Consider the following 18,627-nt stretch of genomic DNA (forward strand, 5'->3'; position numbering starts at 1 on the left):
GCTAAATTCACAGCTATTGAAGACAACGAAGCACTCTCTTCATAACGCATCTATGGTCAACGTTTTCCTTATGACTTTCCAGATCTATTCTCCTTCTTGTTCTTTGTATGGAGGTTGAATAAGGTACATCCTGCTACACAAACTGTGCCATTACACTAGCAGTACCGGCATCTTCACTGAGTGTTTTAGAAAAGCAGACTTTAAAGCCCTACCCGAGACCTGCTGATATAGAATTTATGGTTTAACAAGACCCCTATGTGATTCTAATAAACACTAAAATTTGAAAAGCACTAGACTCTATCAAGACTCTCAGATCCTCTGGAGAATTCCAGTAGGAGGATGGAGAGGGGAAGGAAAGTAATATCAGGATTATTCTGCAGGATCTGTCTCATTATGTTGACTGGAGTTGATTCAGGTCCTTAACTGAAGGTCAACAGTTCTTTCATGCCAGACTGATATATTTATCTCTCTGTCCAACATCTCCCTTCCCTCATTCCCGTGGGTGGAATGGTGATAGCCTGGCTACTATCCTAGCTGCATGACCCCTTGTGGTTCCTTTATATCCACTCATTAAGAAATAATTCTTTTGTAAGTGAACCTTCCTTGAATTAGCCCATATTCCGTTGTTTCTCAGCAGACTAATGGTACACCACAGTCACATGGAAAACATCAGAGATTTGATTTTTCAGATACTATATTAAACATTTCTTAATGTGTCCATAAGGACTCATACCTAAAAAAGATAACATCTAAGTAGAAATAGGAATGGCTGTTGCTCATCATTCTCCCATTGATTGCTTACTTGTTTCCTAGGAAATGTTTTGAAATCTAGATCACACATCTATACTCTTTTCTAGCAATTATCTTCTCAAGAAGCAAAAGAATTCACAAGGATAAAGTATATAAAAAGAAAGTTAAATAAGTTGGCTGTATTGAGGTTGGAGACTAACTGAATTACAGGTAAAACTGGCAAAGAAAAAAATGCAAGGCTAATAGAAACCTGAGATGAACTGAATGCTACACATTATTTTAGTAATAACTTACACGTGAGATCAATTATGAATAGCGTTAAAAACAGCTGAATAAATCATTTTTTCCCTAATTCTCTATCAATATTGCATTGATTATACATTTTATTTCTAAGGAAATCAACTCTCAAAGAAATTTAAAAATATTTGCTAATTGTTTCCTTAATTTGCTTGCATATCTTTACCTGATAAAATTTTTATATAACTACAGCATATTTCTTTCTTGTAAAGGGTCCAGAAGGGGACAGTATCATTTCTTGGTTGTGTGTCTGAACACAGGAACTCTGTCTACAGTCTTATTTAAACCACAAAATATCCATTCAAAATGGGATTATTTCCCTCCTTTTTAGATGTAAAAATAGAGATTGCCCAAGATAACAAATATATTAGTAAAACATGTTCATTCATATGACCTTGAAACTTCAATCCTAGCATCTACACCACCACCTGGCCATGAATAATAGCATTTCATACATCCAATCAGAACTCCTAAGTGTATACCCTAGAAGACCACAAATAAATTGGATTAGTGTAAACTATCTTCATTATTCTTTTTAATGCAAAGCTAAAATAGAAAAAAAATTAAGTAGTTAACAATATCTGATTTCAAGCATGGTTTACTTTAATATGGAGCAGAACCAGATTCATTAACTGCATGTAATATGGAATATTGAATAATAATTATTAACTGATAATGCCAAGCATAATCCCATGGGTGTGAAGCCTCTTGATGTCTTATTTTAAAAGTGTGAACAGATGAATAAAAAAAGGTGTAGCAAAAGCAAACTGCTAAATGAAATTCAAATCACCATATAGTCTTTTTAGTAAAATCAACTTTGGCTGTATTCCTTCCTAACAGGAAAATTTAGGAGAGTTGATGAATCTCTTCCCCCTTGGCCTGAATGTAAGCCTACCAAGTGAAAAATGTCTACCTTCTCTGCACTCTGGATAAAATCAATCTAGAAATTTCTGACACTTTTATCTTATTTTGTGTTATGAAAAAAATGCCATTTGAAGACTATTTTAAACAAAGAAAAATCAAGTATCAATACTAAAAACAATAGTCCATGATTTAGAATCCAAATTATATTATAAAAAGAAAAATATACTATGTTAATGCACCCCAAACCTAACTTCATGCTGTTCTGCCATATATGAAGGTTCTGCTCTTCCTAAAATTGCAAAGCTTAATTGTGTGATTTCACTTTGTGCACTGCAGGGTAGCCATATGCTGTAGAAAACTACATGCGAGGGAAGCAGCTTGTTGTAAAAGTGGGTGAAAATGCCCTGAATTAATTCTGAACAAGATAAAAATGTCTCTAACATAGGACCATTTCTTCAAAAATGCAAAAGGCAGAGGTGTCCACTCTGCACCAGCTTTTGAGCACAAATAGAAAGTCTAGCCCTTTCAAAATATTTTAACAAGGAAAAGGATTTTAAAGTCATAAATGTCACATTCATCGTGACCATCTCATTCACAGGTAAAATAATTAGCTCTGATAACCATTTGGGGAAATCAGTTACACACACACAAAACCATTTTCATCTCTGATCTTTAAAGGTAAGCCTTCCTTTTGAATTACTGCTCTCTATATAATTATTTTCCCTCGCTTGTTCATTCTATTAAAAATCAGAAATATGCTAATATAAAGAATAAGCTACCGAAATGTCTGATTAATGATTACTTGTGAGCATAACAAAGGGGTTCAAAATCTTAAAAAAACATCATTTATAAAATAAGACCATTGTTATGAGATGATGGTTTCAGTTAATATGAAAAGATACATGCTTCCTAAGATTTACTTAAAGGAAAACAAAAAATTGGGTCTTCAGAAATTCTTAAAATCTCTGTATAGGAATAATTCAAAAGCATGGCTTTAGGGATAGCATTATATAAAAATGTTAAAATAGTTACTTGAAGATATATCATTTGTGAAAAAAATAAATTTTCATTGTTTAATATTGCCATATAGGTCCTCAGGCATTTAGAATATTCTTATATAATGCCTTTCAAAAATGTATAAACCTATTATCAAGTAAATTCTAACATTTTATTTTTTATCTTTTTCCCTAAAAGCAACTTATTCAACAAAATGTAATAATTTGAAGTATAAAAATATATTTACGGTTATGAATGATATTTTTGACAATTTCACAAATGTGATGAAATGTAATGAAATAGAAGATGAGAATGATATTCAATAAATAATTATGTATTCAAGTATAAACTGGTACATTTCTGGACATAGATTTTTAAATTGCTAAAAATATCAACATTAAACACAATTTTTTACAAAATAACACGATTAGAAAAAAAGTCAAGAGAACAATGAAAAACAACAAATAGGACAAGATATTGATAAAGCATGCAACAGTCAATATTTATATTTAGTACACCTACCTAAATGTTGACAATTTCCTGTTAAATATGTATTTACTTTACTAGTATCAAAGTTATTACTAAAAATTAATAATTTAATAAATGAAAGTACTTTATAAGAACCATATATAATCAATTTTTAAATGTCATAATATTTCCATTCTGTTATTATTTATGCTAAACATGCATGAAAATCAATACATCAGTTAATCTCATAAAGGAGGACGTGGGAATTCAAGCAGGGAGGTGCAATTTCAGCATTTATATAAATAGAAGATAATGTTTATTTGTTCAATTATAAAAATTCTTGATTTGGCAATCAATTTTTGTGTCATTTTCACTATGTTTTGCTTCTATCAGACTTTCAGAGATTTGAAATATAGTAAGTAAAGAGAAAGTAAAACCTTGTTATTTCTGTTATTTGATAACATATTTAAAAACCATTTTAGGATATAGAAATTGGAGTAAAAATTAAAAGCAGCATAGGAGTTAAAATTTGACTTGGGAATGCTTTCATCGTTTATTCATGCATTCACTGATCCTTCCTGTAAAATTGTAACTAACGTAATCTGCTCAGTCATTCAAGAGTTGACAGAATTAATTATTGTCATTATGGTTGATCCAGCAAATTCATCTGCCCTAAAATTTCCCTTCTACTCACTAATTTCCCTACCATTAGAGTCATTCTTACAGAATTAAAGCTTAGCTTTTACTATATTATCTAAGAAAATTTATGAACATTGTAATTATTCTAATGGACAACAAGATCTCATGGAGAGTGGACAGAGACCAGGCACTGTTTGGTATGAACTGTTCTCTCTCCATAATAATAATTCTCATGTAAGTTCTTGTCATTCAGTATATCAGCATAATCTGCAATCTTGTTAGAAATGCAAAATCTCAGATCCCACACCCCAACCCCATCAAGTCATAGTCTGCACCTGAACAAGACTACAAGGTGATTTGTATTCATACTGAAGTTTGAGAAGCACAGTCTAAGACTTAGACTCCAAATCTCTAACAACTGTTAACTACACTTCCGTATACTTTACTAATTTGTCTGCTCCTCCTACTTAATTAAAATTTATCTCCAAAACTGACACATTGTAAACTGACTATACCTCAATAAAAAAATGAAAAAAAAATTATTTAATTTCTTGCCAAAATGATGTCTTACAGAAAGTGATTTTAGATAATATAACTAAAGCCCATCAATGGCTTCCTATCTCATTTAGATTAAAATGAAGCTCTTTACCTAGGCCTCAAAGTATACAAGGTCTGGTTCCTACAGGTTTCCCAACTGATCTCCACCACGCTCCTCCTTGTCCACTAACTGTAGGCACACCAGGCTTTCTTTTTTGCAATCAAAAGTCAAGCTCTTTCTAGGTTGTTGTTTTCTCTGCCATCTGGGCTACCATCAGGTAGTTATTTGTTTATTTGCTTGTCTTTTTTCTCCCCATTTGAATATAAACTCAGCGAAGCAGGGTCTACTCAATTTTATTCAATGTTGTATACTAAATATCTAGAAGAAAGTATGATATGCAAGATGTCAGTAAATACTTTTTGAAGAAAGAAACAAATAAGGAAAGTAATAATGAAGGAAAAGAAGAGAAGGAAAGGAGGGAAGGAAAGAAGGAAGGGTGAGAAGGAGAAAGAAAATAGAGAAAGAAACAAAATGAAAGAAAGAAAAGGAAAATAAAGACAGAAAGAAAATAAAAGGAAAGGAAGACAAGAGGAGAAGAGAGGAGGGAAGGGGAGATGAGAAAGGAAGGAGGGAGGGAAATGAGGAAGAGAGGGAGGGAAGGAGAGAGGAAGTAAGGAAGGAACAAAGGAAAGTCTTGAAGAAAGTAATTTAGTAGTTTTGGACACTAACTACCTGAATGGTAATCTAGAGTTAGATCCTCAAATGGAGAGTTTCTAGAACTTAAGGCATATATATGTAGGCAGTGGTCCCTGTGAGGAGTGTTTATGTAGCTGAGCTTCCATTTCCTGGGATAAGGAGATTGCCAATCTTTCTTGATGGTACTACTGGCCAATTCTATGCTTGTTTTAACATTGGCTCTACAATTAGATAATCGTAAGTTCATGTCAACTGAAACATCAAGAGAAAATATAAGATGATGATAAATATATTAACTAATACACAGTATCTTTGGATAGATTGATAGACACTTTTGATTACAAGAGAAAGTAACGACCATCTTATTTTGATATTTTTTGTTGCTTAAATGCTTTCTAAATATCCTGTTAGTCCATCAAGCTCTGCTTGAATTTCTCATTAGTGATTTTGGAATTTACAGCTTTCTGAAGCACATAGTGTATATTTGAACAAAGCTCAATGTTAGAAGCTATCTTCTCTATAATAGGTTATTTTATATCTCCCTGTGGTTCCATACACTAGGTTCTACAACCTATGGCAGAACTGGTTTGATCTCTCTTACATATAACAGCATATCACATGTTTGAAGACAGTTATAACTCATCCTCACTCACATATCATACTCATTCTATAATAATTCTTTCTTTTAGAATTGATCAATAATTTTCTCTAAAGTTTTATTTCTATAACTCTTCCTTTGAAAATAAAGACCATATCTTATACTTCTTTTGACTTCATCATATGCTTAGCACAGAGATAATATGTTCAATAAACCCTGATACTTGATGGACATAAATCAGTATCTATAAAGATTTAAGTAACCATCCGTACATTAACTTCTTGATTATGATACTGCTTATGAAGACTAATAAAAAGAACACATTTTCAATTTACAAATTTATACTCTACAGAAGTATTAATAGAAATTTTGAAAATGGTATTAGTTGCTTGCAAACTGTTTTAAAGATTTAAAATATATTTTACATGTGGGCAAAACCTTGTTAGCAAAAGGAACATGTTATGTACCCACAAACTGTTACTTCCACACAGTAGAGTTTTTCCCATATTACGGTCCAGTGTTTTAAACAAAATTGTTACATATCATAGAATTGACTCTTGAAATAAACTGGAGATTTAGTGCAGATGTATGTCTGATAGTATGCTTTTTCCCTTTTTTGTTGTTGAAAAATGCAAAAGTTCAGATGAGCTTACTTGAAAAAATAGTGCTTATAATAAAATTTTTTAAAATTCCTGCTTTTGTTTGGATTTAAATTGCTGACCGAAAAGTGAATAATTTATTCTGAATTAACCATTCTTACCTTAATGCTGAAAATAATAAAATGTTCTATTTACAAACTGGTAATTAAAACAAGTTTTCTTTTAAGTTGCCATTATGAGGGAAAGGAGGTCTACATCTTTTTCAATTTCACTTAAACATAATTTCATGTTACTTTAAAAACTAACTAAAATGCTGCTTGATACTATTAATATGATCATTAGCTATTAAACATATTATAGTAGAACTGACTATAATATGTCAAAACAAGTAGCAGCAGTGGCTATAAATGCTTATAACACATTTTACTCCACGAGATGATATAGTCATCTAAATTTTTGCCAGGAAGAACAATAAAAGAGAGTTCATAATTATTATATATGTATATGGAAACTTTTACAGAAGAATATATTCACATTTTTTACTTAAAAATATCAACCACCAGGCTCATTAACAGCCAAGAGAACTTGTCTACATATTGGAAAACTAATAGAAATATCATTCTACCATAATATATAAGAAAAAAATGTTTAAAAAAGTTATCCAGGATAAAACACATTTTAATGATTATTTTTAGTAGTGTAACTATAAACTTCTTGAGGAAGAAAACCCAAATGTGTTTATCATCTACATTAACCATAATATGATCTAATACAAGGCTCTGCATACATTAGACTCTCACGAACTATGAGTAGACGAAAGGATGATTGATTACTAGTCTAGCAATATGAAGACTGGGTTTTACATGACCTCTTCCAGACCATAATCTCCTGTATAAAATAATGGAGTTGTATTAGATGATCTGAAAGATTCCACCTATTTTAAAATATATAATCCTAGAAATACAGGACTCTTAACTTAAAATTTTTTAATCATATTACATATTTCCTGCTATTTTAAAGTCAACTTTGAACTGAAATCTCTTAGGGCTAAAACAATGAACTATAGGGTTTAGAGATTGTTGAAAAGGTATTTTAAGTAAATATTAAGAAATAATTTCAAAGAGGTCTTATGGTTAAGGCAACAAAGTATTCTGGTGAAATTTAAAATATCACTAGATATTATGTTATCTAATTTTAAATATCTGAATATTCTCCAAACTAAAAACATCAATTGTTTTTAGGTTTATTTATAGAAATATAAGTATTCCTTAAAATATAGTTGAACACTTTATTTACTTTGGTTTAGATTCATCATATTTCCATTCAGTACAAGTATATATTCAGAGCACTTTTTTATACATCCTAGCAATATAAACACAATTTACTAGTTTGAAACTTTTCTTTATCTCTCAACAGTTTGTTCAGATATCCTCTGTGCAGCCTTGCTTGACTTTTACATTTAGAGGTAGTTAGTCCCTATCCTTTACTTCGATAATATTTCAACAATGCTGTTGTGGCAGTGTTTCTTACAATAACCTTATAATTACTTTTTTAAAGTTATATAGACTACTTGATGCCACAGCCTGCAATATTCATTTTTATATTCCTACTATCCCACATAATGTCATGCACATAGCAAGAGTTAAAACATATTTGGTGAATAATAATAAAAATAATAATAATTAGTATTTGTTAAACACAATTCAGAAATGTGCTAAATTTTCTTCACATAACTACCTACAAGGTAGGTATTATTAGTTACTAAGAAGTTGCAGGTTTGAGAGTTGAAGTTATTGCTCAAGATCATACAGCTAACAAAGGGCAGAGTATAGACTCAGCCTAGTTCTCTGACCTCAAAACTAATTAGCTATTTGGTTTTATCTTTCCAATGGGAAAAAAATATTTGAGTTGTTTTTTGGCATTTCCACCCAATACCATGTTTAATCCTCATTATAACCCTAATGTAATACTATGATATTATTTTACAGATACAGAAATTGAGCCCTAATTTCATGGTGACCTGCAAAGGGTCTCACACATAGTAAGTGACAAAAGTGGAGACTAAAATCCAGTCAGTGAACTATTGGACACTAATAAAGCAAACTGTGGTGTTAATATACTGTTTAAAGTAGATCTAACTTAACATAGTTTATTAGTATTTTTCTCTTTTACCTCTTTTCATTTTGATGTCAGAGACAATGGGGAAAATTGGAAAGGGTGTTCTTTTACTGAGAATAAGCATAAAGTGAAAAAATTTAAGAAGATAACTTGAATTACTGATGTTTTAACTACAGTACTATAGGAAAATTAGTTGGACTAGCACTCTATAGAGAATTGAATATATGTTTGATGAATATGCCAAGTTTTTCCCAAATTATTCATTAATTGCACAGTGTTATTTATAATAAACTAATTATGGTGATTTAAGATTTAATTTATCATAAATTAATATACAGATTTGAGTCCACACATTCACAAGTACCAAGTAACAAATACTATGTGCAATTTCAGTATCTATATTTTCTTTGTGTTCATAGTGATATTAGTGTAAACTGTAAGTACTTTAATTGCCTCAAGTTATTGAGAACAGACAAATTAGGAATTAGTGATCAAAAGGCATCATAAAAATGAAAGTTTAAGCGCACAGTGAATAGAGAAAAATGATGAAAAATACTAAATTATCACAGTGCAAAACAGTATGCACTTTTAGACATCAAACGAACCGTTGCTATCATCATCTCTATCATATATATGCTTTAGGTGGTAATTACTTTCAATAAAATAGCATCCATTATAGTACATTAATATTTATTCATATGAAATTTATTTTTATAGTTTTATAGTTTTCTTGTGTTTATGAATTTCCTTTGATTGTATAAATGTGAAAAAACCACAAGCAAGGCATTTATATCTAATTTTACTTTGTACATTTTGAAGTGGTAATATAATAAAATCAATCTTTTATTGTAATTTCATGAGAATAGTGTTGCCTTTCAAAGGGATTAAAAACACTGCTCTTTTTATAACTGTGATAAACTGAAGTAGTTATCCTTGATACTGAAATATGTAGATATTTGATTACATTGGAGAATTTTAAGATTTTAAGTAACTGAAGTAAATATCTAGCTAGTGAAATATTCATTAGTTTATTAAATTTATCTAAATATGTCCATGGGTCAGGAGCTGCTCTAGACACTGGGACTGTAGCATGAACAAGACCCATCCATTCCTTACCTCCCAGAGCTTAAAATGATGAGTTATAACAGAAAAACCTAAACTTCCAGAAGGTGACAATTTAAGTTAAAACTTGAAAAAGATTTGGAAAAATCTGGTTGAAAGGAAGAAGGAATAGCTTATGGGAGTGGCTTGAGGTAGAAAAGAACATGGTGTGTTTGACAAACTAAAAGAAATTCTGTTTGGTCAAAAAGACAGTGACTATAAGAGTCTCCTGAGATGAATTTGGAGATAAGGGCAAAAAGCCAGATCACGGAGGTTCCCACAGGTTATCACCAAGTCTTGGTTTTATTACCAAAGTCATTAGGAAACCACTGGAAGCTTTAAGGCCATGGAGTGATATGATCAGATTTTCATTTTTAAAAGCTAATTCTGACTACATTGTGGAGAATGGGAAAGAGGAACAAGAATTATTTTTTCTCTAAAGTATCTAGAAAAATTAAGCAAATTAATTTCATACTATTTTATCTTTACTGACTCATTTAAAATGTCAAATAATTCACTGCCTGTATACCTCCTGTAACTCCTTTAGTATTCTGATCAGCCAAGAGCTTTACAAAATCTGCATTGTCCCACTAGCATGGATTTCTCTATCTCTTCCACTCTGTCTCAATTTCTTAAAGAAGGAGTATTGTATTATTTATCTTTATTTCTCACAGAACAGATCCTGGCACTCAGTAGGCATTTCAGGCATGTTGGTTGAACTGAAATTATTTTTAAAATAAATACTGTTTTCTGTCAGCCAATCCCAATTTAGAAATTTGGCCTTGTTAAGAGTCAAGTCTTTAAAGATTGTTTTATGTATGAAAATACAGCTGTATATTGAGTATTTGTAAGCCTAATAAACATAGGATAATAGGTTTCCTTTACCTATAACACTGACTTGTTTTTTGCCCAAAATGTTAATACGCTGAGTGTCAAATACAGGTAACAAGCCAACTGAAGTCACTGAAATAGTTCTAGGTTACTGAAGAAGAGTCAGAAGGACCAAACTTAATTAAAATAAAAATTTGATAAAAGTATAATAATGTACTTCACTGAAAAATGAATATAATATTTAAAATGTCTTCCATATACATAATTTAAACATCAATAATTGAAAAATATTTTTTCCAAGGTAGATGGGCACCACTGAATTAATATCATATTCAGAAATACTATTTTAGAAAAATATGGGTGAAACAGGTCTAAATGCTCTAAATGGTATAAAACAGCATTGAGAGATTATGACAACACTTGAAAAATGTCAGCACTGATTTGGAATTTACCTAGGATATAAACTTGATTCTTAATTGAAATTTAGGTGAATATAATTCAAAATTTTAGATTGAGTAATTTTCAAATCACTTTAATCTAATAATTGACAACTACTTACTCCCTTTTCAATCTAAATTCTATAAAATACTAATTTGTAGCCCCAGAGTTTCTCACATCACTTGATGGCAAACTTTGGCTAAAGCAGAATTTGTATTATTAGTTGATAAATAATAAACTTATGTCCCCAAATTACCCGATTTTTATTCAATGGGTAATAAAATGAATATAGGGAAGTTTGTCAGTTAGTTCATGCAATTTTCCAAAGAGAGTGAAAATACTAAACAGAAGAGCTTGTTTCTTAATCAATATTTTCATAATATTTACACATTTTTATTTCCTCGTAATAAGAAAATCTGTCTACTTGATTAAGCAAATCATAAATTTTATAATGTCCCTATAGCCATATAAGTGGAAATATTCATGGTAGGTGAATGAATAGAGAGGCAGGGTGATATCAATCCAATCCTTTTAAGGAGAATACTGCATGCTAAGAATTCATTTTAGAATGCTTCTTATTAAAGAGAATTGAAGTAAGTACTTTCAGATAAATTCTGGTGAAAAATAATCTTCTGAGATATTTCCATATGATTTTCAGTCAACTTATGTAAAGATGTCCTGATTTTTCTCCTTAGTGTATACTAAACATTGAACAGTTTTCCATTACTTACATGATGCTCTATATAAACCATGTCTAACCACATTACATAAACCATAGCCATTATGGAGAAGATATGATTATTAATTTGAAGTAGAGTTGGAGTAGATATTTTGTACTTGAAATAGGTTCAAAGAATTAATATTTCCATTGATGCATATATTGTTACAAATAACATCTCTTTATTTTTGACACTACACAGATTTTTTCCTAAATTGTTCAATGAAACTTGCTACCAAGAAACAGAAAAAAGTATGCTTGCTACACTTCCTAACTTTAGCTTTAATATTAATGACTAGAAAATTACCAATATATGATTTGGCTCTGTGGTATTTTTATCTCTAAAAATTAAAGTAGGAAGTTACGGAATAATTAAATTTGGAGCCATAATATTAATGAATACCTGTCACCTTTTCAAAATAATAAATCTATTCTCATTACAATCATTGGTCAGACAACAGGTATTTCAGAAATAGTAGAGTAAGATAATCACCAGACATAATGTTTCCATTTTTTTCCAATCAAATTATCTATTTTCTCAATAATTAATTAGCATTTGTGTAACATAAAAATTTCATGCAAATACTGAAAATTACTACATAAGTCATCAGTGGTTAAATATGTGCACTTATTAATAGTAAATGGCTATTTGATTTTCAGGTTATCTCAATATCATAACTGGTATGTAATAAGAAATAGGTATTTAGTACTTATTTTTACTATCCTTTATGCATTATTTTCTTTCTATTTTTACCCCTCCTCCCTCCAACATTTGTATTGCACTTTGATTTTTTTTATTCTAAGTTTTGTGCTTTCAAATTATTTAGGTTCTTGCTGTTACTGTCTATAATTTTCAGCTACTTTTAACTCTTTGTTTTGCTTCCTACACCTTGGCTTTGTTTCAGCTCATTCTCTAATTAGAATCATTACCAAAATATAGCTTTGGCTGTAACTAAATGGGCACAAGTAAAATAACATCCAATACCTCTATGAGTAACAACTGCAAGCTCTTTAGTTCTTTCTATCTGTTCAGCATTTCTTGGTCTTCTCCTTGTACTTTGTGTATCTGCTTGATGAGGAGAGAGCCCGTCCTTGGATGTGTTGGGGTCCAGACCTGAATTTCTGAGATTCGTAACTTGCACTCGCTGTTCCTCGGAAATTCTATGGATGGTGACAGCTGTAACACTGGATACAGTAACATCTGCAGATGTGCTAGCAACAGCAATAGCACCAGTGGCAGTCCTGTTATGCTCCTCTAACTCACCAGTGGAGGTAGTGTGGGTCAATGTAGAAGAACCTGTGGGACACAGTAGCACTAGATGCTAACTTTTTCTTTTAAATTTTGTTTTTATTTCTGATAAGTTTAATAAATTATATTCCCTTCTATTACCTTAGGATAATCAACATGAAGATGCAAACCGTAAACACACCACTAAAATATGAAGAAACCAGATCTGATGGTTTGTTTGTATCAATCAACTATGAATAGATATTACACAAAAACATACCATTACAAACACATTAGAAAGAAAAAGGTGAAATACTAAGCCCTTTATAGGGCCCTGAATCAATCTTCATTATTTATCTACAGATGGTTTTTAGCAACAAATGCCTGGCAAGTGACAAGTTTTGACAGAACGGGTAAATATGTAACCATAGAATGCTTTGAATAGTCTTGTTAATGTCTTCATAATTTCTGGGAAAATATCAAAATTTTCTATTTTAAGGCAAACAAGTGAAGAAAGGAGTATTTAAAATTAAAGGCCAAAATGAAAACAAAATGATATAAAAATGAAACTCTCAAATAACTACTCTATGTAAATGTCTATCTTAACCTCATTTGCCAGGAAGTAGCCAGCAATGATAAAACATTCAATGTCATGAGCTATATAAACTTTAGAATTTAGTAAGTTGCTTTGAAAATTGAGTAGTATTTTTCAGAGCTTTAAGTAAAACTTGAGATTAACCAATTTTCAACTAATTAAAATGTTAAAATAATTCTATTTAGAAATGATTGAAAATTAACTATTAGCATAGAACTTTTATTCATACAAAACTAGCTTCAAAGAATGCTTAAAATTTTCCAAATATGTCATAAGCATGTTACAGTAATTCTCCACATTCTTAACTTTATTGAAGTTTCACTATAATTTAAAAATTGTTTTAAAGGTGCCAAATTAGAGTTTTCTTTTTCCTTTCACTTAAACTTTTTCAAAGACTGTCTTTGGTAGTACATAATTCTTACATAATAATAAAAGTAACTTTATGACAAAAGCATAAAACTGAAAGAAGACATATTTAGAGGAATTCTGATAGCTAAAATACTTAACAAGAAAAAAAAGGTACTGAATTTTGGAGGAACAGATACTAATTAGGAATAACAGTCAGGCCCTGGTTAGAAAACTTCTGAGCATTTTTTAAAGCTAATGAGTGGTACAGGTTTCATATACTTGTCTTCTCAATAAACTGCATTTCAAACTTCTGTCCACAATGAATAATTAGATATTTTAGACAAAAGTATATAGGAATATTTTAACCACTCCACAAGAGAAAAAATAACTTCATCATATAATGTGGTTTGATCATGCTTTGCCTTTTTTCTTTTCTTTCTTTTTTTTTGCCATAGGCAGATGATTAGTAGGACTCGTAATTATGGTTTATACTTAAACTCAAAAAGGAAGTCAAACATGGGGACCCTGATTTAAAAGCAAGCAAAAGAGCACATGTCTGTTAACAATTCTTCCTGCCTGGGTTGTCGTATCTCGTTTTAATTTAATTTAGAAATTCAAAAGAATTAAATAATATTTTGAGGCAGCCAGGGGTAATGAAGTATGACAATTATCAGATTATTTTAAAGACTTTTAATATATTTTAAAGTGTTAATCAGAAAAAAAGTTGCCATTAAAGATTTATCCAAGCTATTTTGTGAAGATTAGAATCTATTAAATTCATGTTTATTATATAAATTGGTCAGTAATATTTACTAATAAGTTAATATTTGGTAAGGGTTTTTAAAATCACATGATTAAGCAATAACTACACTTACATTAACATTCAGTAACTGATCTCATGGTAAATCAGATATTTTGATGTCCTTGTGCTCAATACTGTAAAAACAGTTACCTGGTCCATATTATTGTCTTGAGGAATTTAATTGCACCTCTCATGTTTGAAAAGAAGATGTGATATTATGAAAAATTAATACTTTAGAACTTTGCCTAACTTTATCATAATTTCTGGGCTTTCAGGTTTAATTTAAAAAAGGAAACCATTTAACTATAGACATATGTTGCTAAAAGCAATCTAAAAGTATGAAAAATAATGATATGTATAGTCTGTCTCAAATCTCAGTGTTTCTACCCTTAACAAGGGAGTAAACTGAATAGCTATTTATTACATTTATCATCAAAGTTCATTATGATTAATCCTAAATAATCTCTTGTATTTGGGTCAATAATTCTGGGGTAATTCTTGGGACTATATCTAGGTTGCTTCTATAACTAATCAAGATTTGCAGACCAATTCCAAACACTCATTTGCTTGAAGACCCCAGAGGGGTCCCTGACCAAATTTGTGAATTAGAATTGGTTTGTGGTAGAATTTACATAAAGGATTTGTAAGCAATTCCAATCTTAAAACTTTCAATAATAGTGTTGTACTTTTGGCCAATGGTAGTGATGATTCAGTACTATTCTCTTAACCTAAATGCAAAACAGGGTGTAATTTTTGAATAAAGCATTGAAAAAAACCTATTGATTCAATAACATAGTTTAGCTATAGTCTAACCAGATATTTTTCTAACCAGTTTTTGTTTTACTTATATGTTGTACACATAATTTTTCCTCCCCAGACTACACTGCAAGCTCCCTGAAGGCAGAGAGGTTTTTATAAATTTCATTCACTGATGAATCTCTAGTATCTAGAATTGGTACACAGTAGATGTTCAAGAAATATTCCTCAAAAGAAAAACTATATGGATGACTGAACTTAATAATTCTAATATAATATTAACAATAATAAAGGGGATACATTTCACAAATAAAATATGATCATAATTTTTACCATGGTAAATATTTTAAACAGTATAATGAAGTGAAGAATAATTCCAAAAAAAGGAAAAACTGATGGTTTTGTTTTGAACTTTCAAAAACATCACTTTGAAAAAGTGTGGAATCTGAGATTTATTTGCATAAGAGATACTTGAAGACATTTGTCAGTATTCCCAAAACATGATAGTTTACAGTGTTAATGTGAAACGGATTCTACCTAAAATGTTCAAATTTTTGTAGAGTAAAAAGTACTTATATCCCATAATGGGAGGAGGCAGAAGTGCATCTAAATTTAGGTAGATATGTTTCATATATATATATAGTGGAACTATAAAAAATAACATTGATTCCCTTTATAAGGCAATACAATCATCTATCACTATACAGTTATATAGTACATAACCATTTTACTTAAAATGTAGACCAACTCAGAATACTAATTTTGATACCACTTAAAATTGGTAAGTGTGTGAAACACAGGTTTTTAAACTGTCAAAATGAACCATTTAACAGTTTCAAAACACTCAACATTTTTGCATATGTAACTGTTTTATGAGGTAATTGCCTATGTTGGAAAAAGCCTTATTATATATAGCAACAATTCAATATTAAAAATATAATATAGCTAATCCAATATTAAACTATGAGAGTTTACTTTCTTTTAAAATATTTTAAGTATGCTACACAATTATGTAAGCATTATTTTCAGTAGCACAATATTAAATGCATATGTTACAAGACATATAACCCAAATTTAGGAAGAAAATGTACATCCAGAAAATCCATTCTTTACTGGAATTCAAATCATGTATACAAGATATAGTTTATAACAGTTAGATTACCCTGTCATTAAATTGCTTGAGATATATTTTTAAATTAGATGTTTACAATACAAACACATCTAAAATATAACTTTATTACTATTTTTAACAAAACATTTTGCAATATAACAAAAGTAAAATGAAATGATATACATATAAAAGCATGCTTCTATAAATCATAACTATATGTCATCTTTGGAATTATGATAATGGAAATGACATACATTACACATATAAATTAGCACATTTATATAATAGTAATTCTACAATATTACTTTTGGATTTTCTTATGTATCATAATAAAAATTATGTTTTTGAAGGCTTTTTTATTTCAACATGTATCTGAAGATACTAAGCATAATTCATGTAAAGCCATTTATAAAAGTGTACCAAATAAAAACTCATATAAAAGTTGAATTTGAATTTCATTTTGATTAAAATTTTAGTCTTTCATATTTTTTAAAAATTATGCTATATTGCTTTGTAATTACTGTCTAACTCATCACAGAAGTGAAGAACAGAATATGCTACTAGAGACATTAGTGGATGGCCCTAAATACATACAGCTATACATGTTAAAGATAATTATATATTCACAGAAGTAGCTTTTAGATATTTATGTTTGGCATGTTATTTTATATAAGAAACATGTATTATGTTCCATTAATTTTAGTATTTTAAATAAAACATTTGAATAAAGTTTAATTAACAAAATAATCCTAATTGAATAATTTTGTGGTATTATGATATATAACGAAGAAAGATGTAACATATTTAACATGAAAACATGCAAAAATATACAAAACAACATCAAAACAAAATCTAAATACAACTAATGCATCAATTCGATTTGAGTCATTTAGATATTAGCATAGATATAAATTTTAGCATATATATATTTTAGCATATGTAATTTAATTTGTATGTTGTATTTCTTCTTTTACTTAATATTACATAAAACTTAGAGGAAAGTGTCAACAAGTGAGCACTCGTGAAAACTACTTAAAATATGAGGGGTTGAAGTAAAACAAAGCCTGTGCTTTGTTACATGCTACAATTTTCAGGAAGCATATAATAGTTGGGAAAGTAAGTATTTTGCATTTTAAACAGTATAAATTCCACTATCCTAAATCTGTACAGCTTAGTATTTAATAGTATAATTTGGTGGATGTGTGTGTATTATGAATACCCAATTTATATAGGAGATGAATACACTAAGATAGAAAGTAGCCCTTAAATTGTAGAAAAATATAATTAGATGTTACCTAATTCAAAATTGTCTCTCTGATTAGACTAAATGAACAAATTCTGAAAAAAATTAGTTTGTAATTTAGTTTTAAGGAGTATGTCTATACTGGTCTTACAAAGTTTTTATTTTAAATTAAAATGCTGCATTTATGTTAAAACTATATAAAATTGTGGTCTTAAAATATATAATTAAATAAATATAAGTTATTCTTAATCATAAAATGCACATCTAAGAAAGATAACATTCTGCCATTAAACTAAAACATAACAAGGTAAAAATGCTGTCACCTAAATCCAGATTGCTGAGGTATTAAAACGTAAAAGAAGTTAATCTTGGTATAGTTAAAAAATCAGCAATTCAAGTAACAGATTTTCTATGATCATGAATTAATTACATAAATTAGACACATATTAATTTAAAAATAGAACTAAAAATTTAAATTATCTTTCTGAATTGATTGGCATATTGATATATATTTATATTCACATTATATATTTCTATTTAAATTTCTAAGCTTTAAATAGGGACACCAAATTTAACCTTTGCAGGTAGATTTGGTATTGTTTATCAGATCAAAGTGACCTTACTGATTTCATATGCAAAGTGAATGAATAAATATTTGCAATCTAAGCTGAAACTGATCATAGCAAGATTTAGTGATATATCTACTAAATCTGCACTTACTATGAATAAATAAATGATTATAAAACAAATATTTAACAAAATATATATTAATGTCAAGTTGTTTATATGCAGGGAAAAAACTCATATTCTGAATTCTTCGAAATTTTGATTAAACCCATATGTCAAACAACCATAAATATCTTTATCTAAATGAAATACAGAAAATACCAAGT

At 29.6% G+C, this 18,627-nt stretch overlaps 1 protein-coding gene across 3 annotated transcripts in view; it reads right to left on the bottom strand.

Annotated features, from left to right (window-relative positions):
* CSMD3 (CUB and Sushi multiple domains 3) overlaps positions 1 to 18,627 on the bottom strand; it is a 1,005,695-nt gene that overhangs the window by 564,372 nt on the left and 422,696 nt on the right. The window contains exon 7 of one of the 3 annotated variants that reach the window (XM_031691263.2): positions 12,637 to 12,948. The exons of the other annotated variants lie outside the window; for them this stretch is intronic. Coding sequence (XP_031547123.1) covers positions 12,637 to 12,948 — 312 coding nt within the window. The remainder of the gene's footprint in view (positions 1 to 12,636; positions 12,949 to 18,627) is intronic. 3 annotated transcript variants of the gene reach the window in all.

Source organism: Vicugna pacos, chromosome 25, assembly GCF_048564905.1.
Source record: "Vicugna pacos chromosome 25, VicPac4, whole genome shotgun sequence".
NCBI classification, from domain to species: Eukaryota; Metazoa; Chordata; class Mammalia; order Artiodactyla; family Camelidae; genus Vicugna; species Vicugna pacos.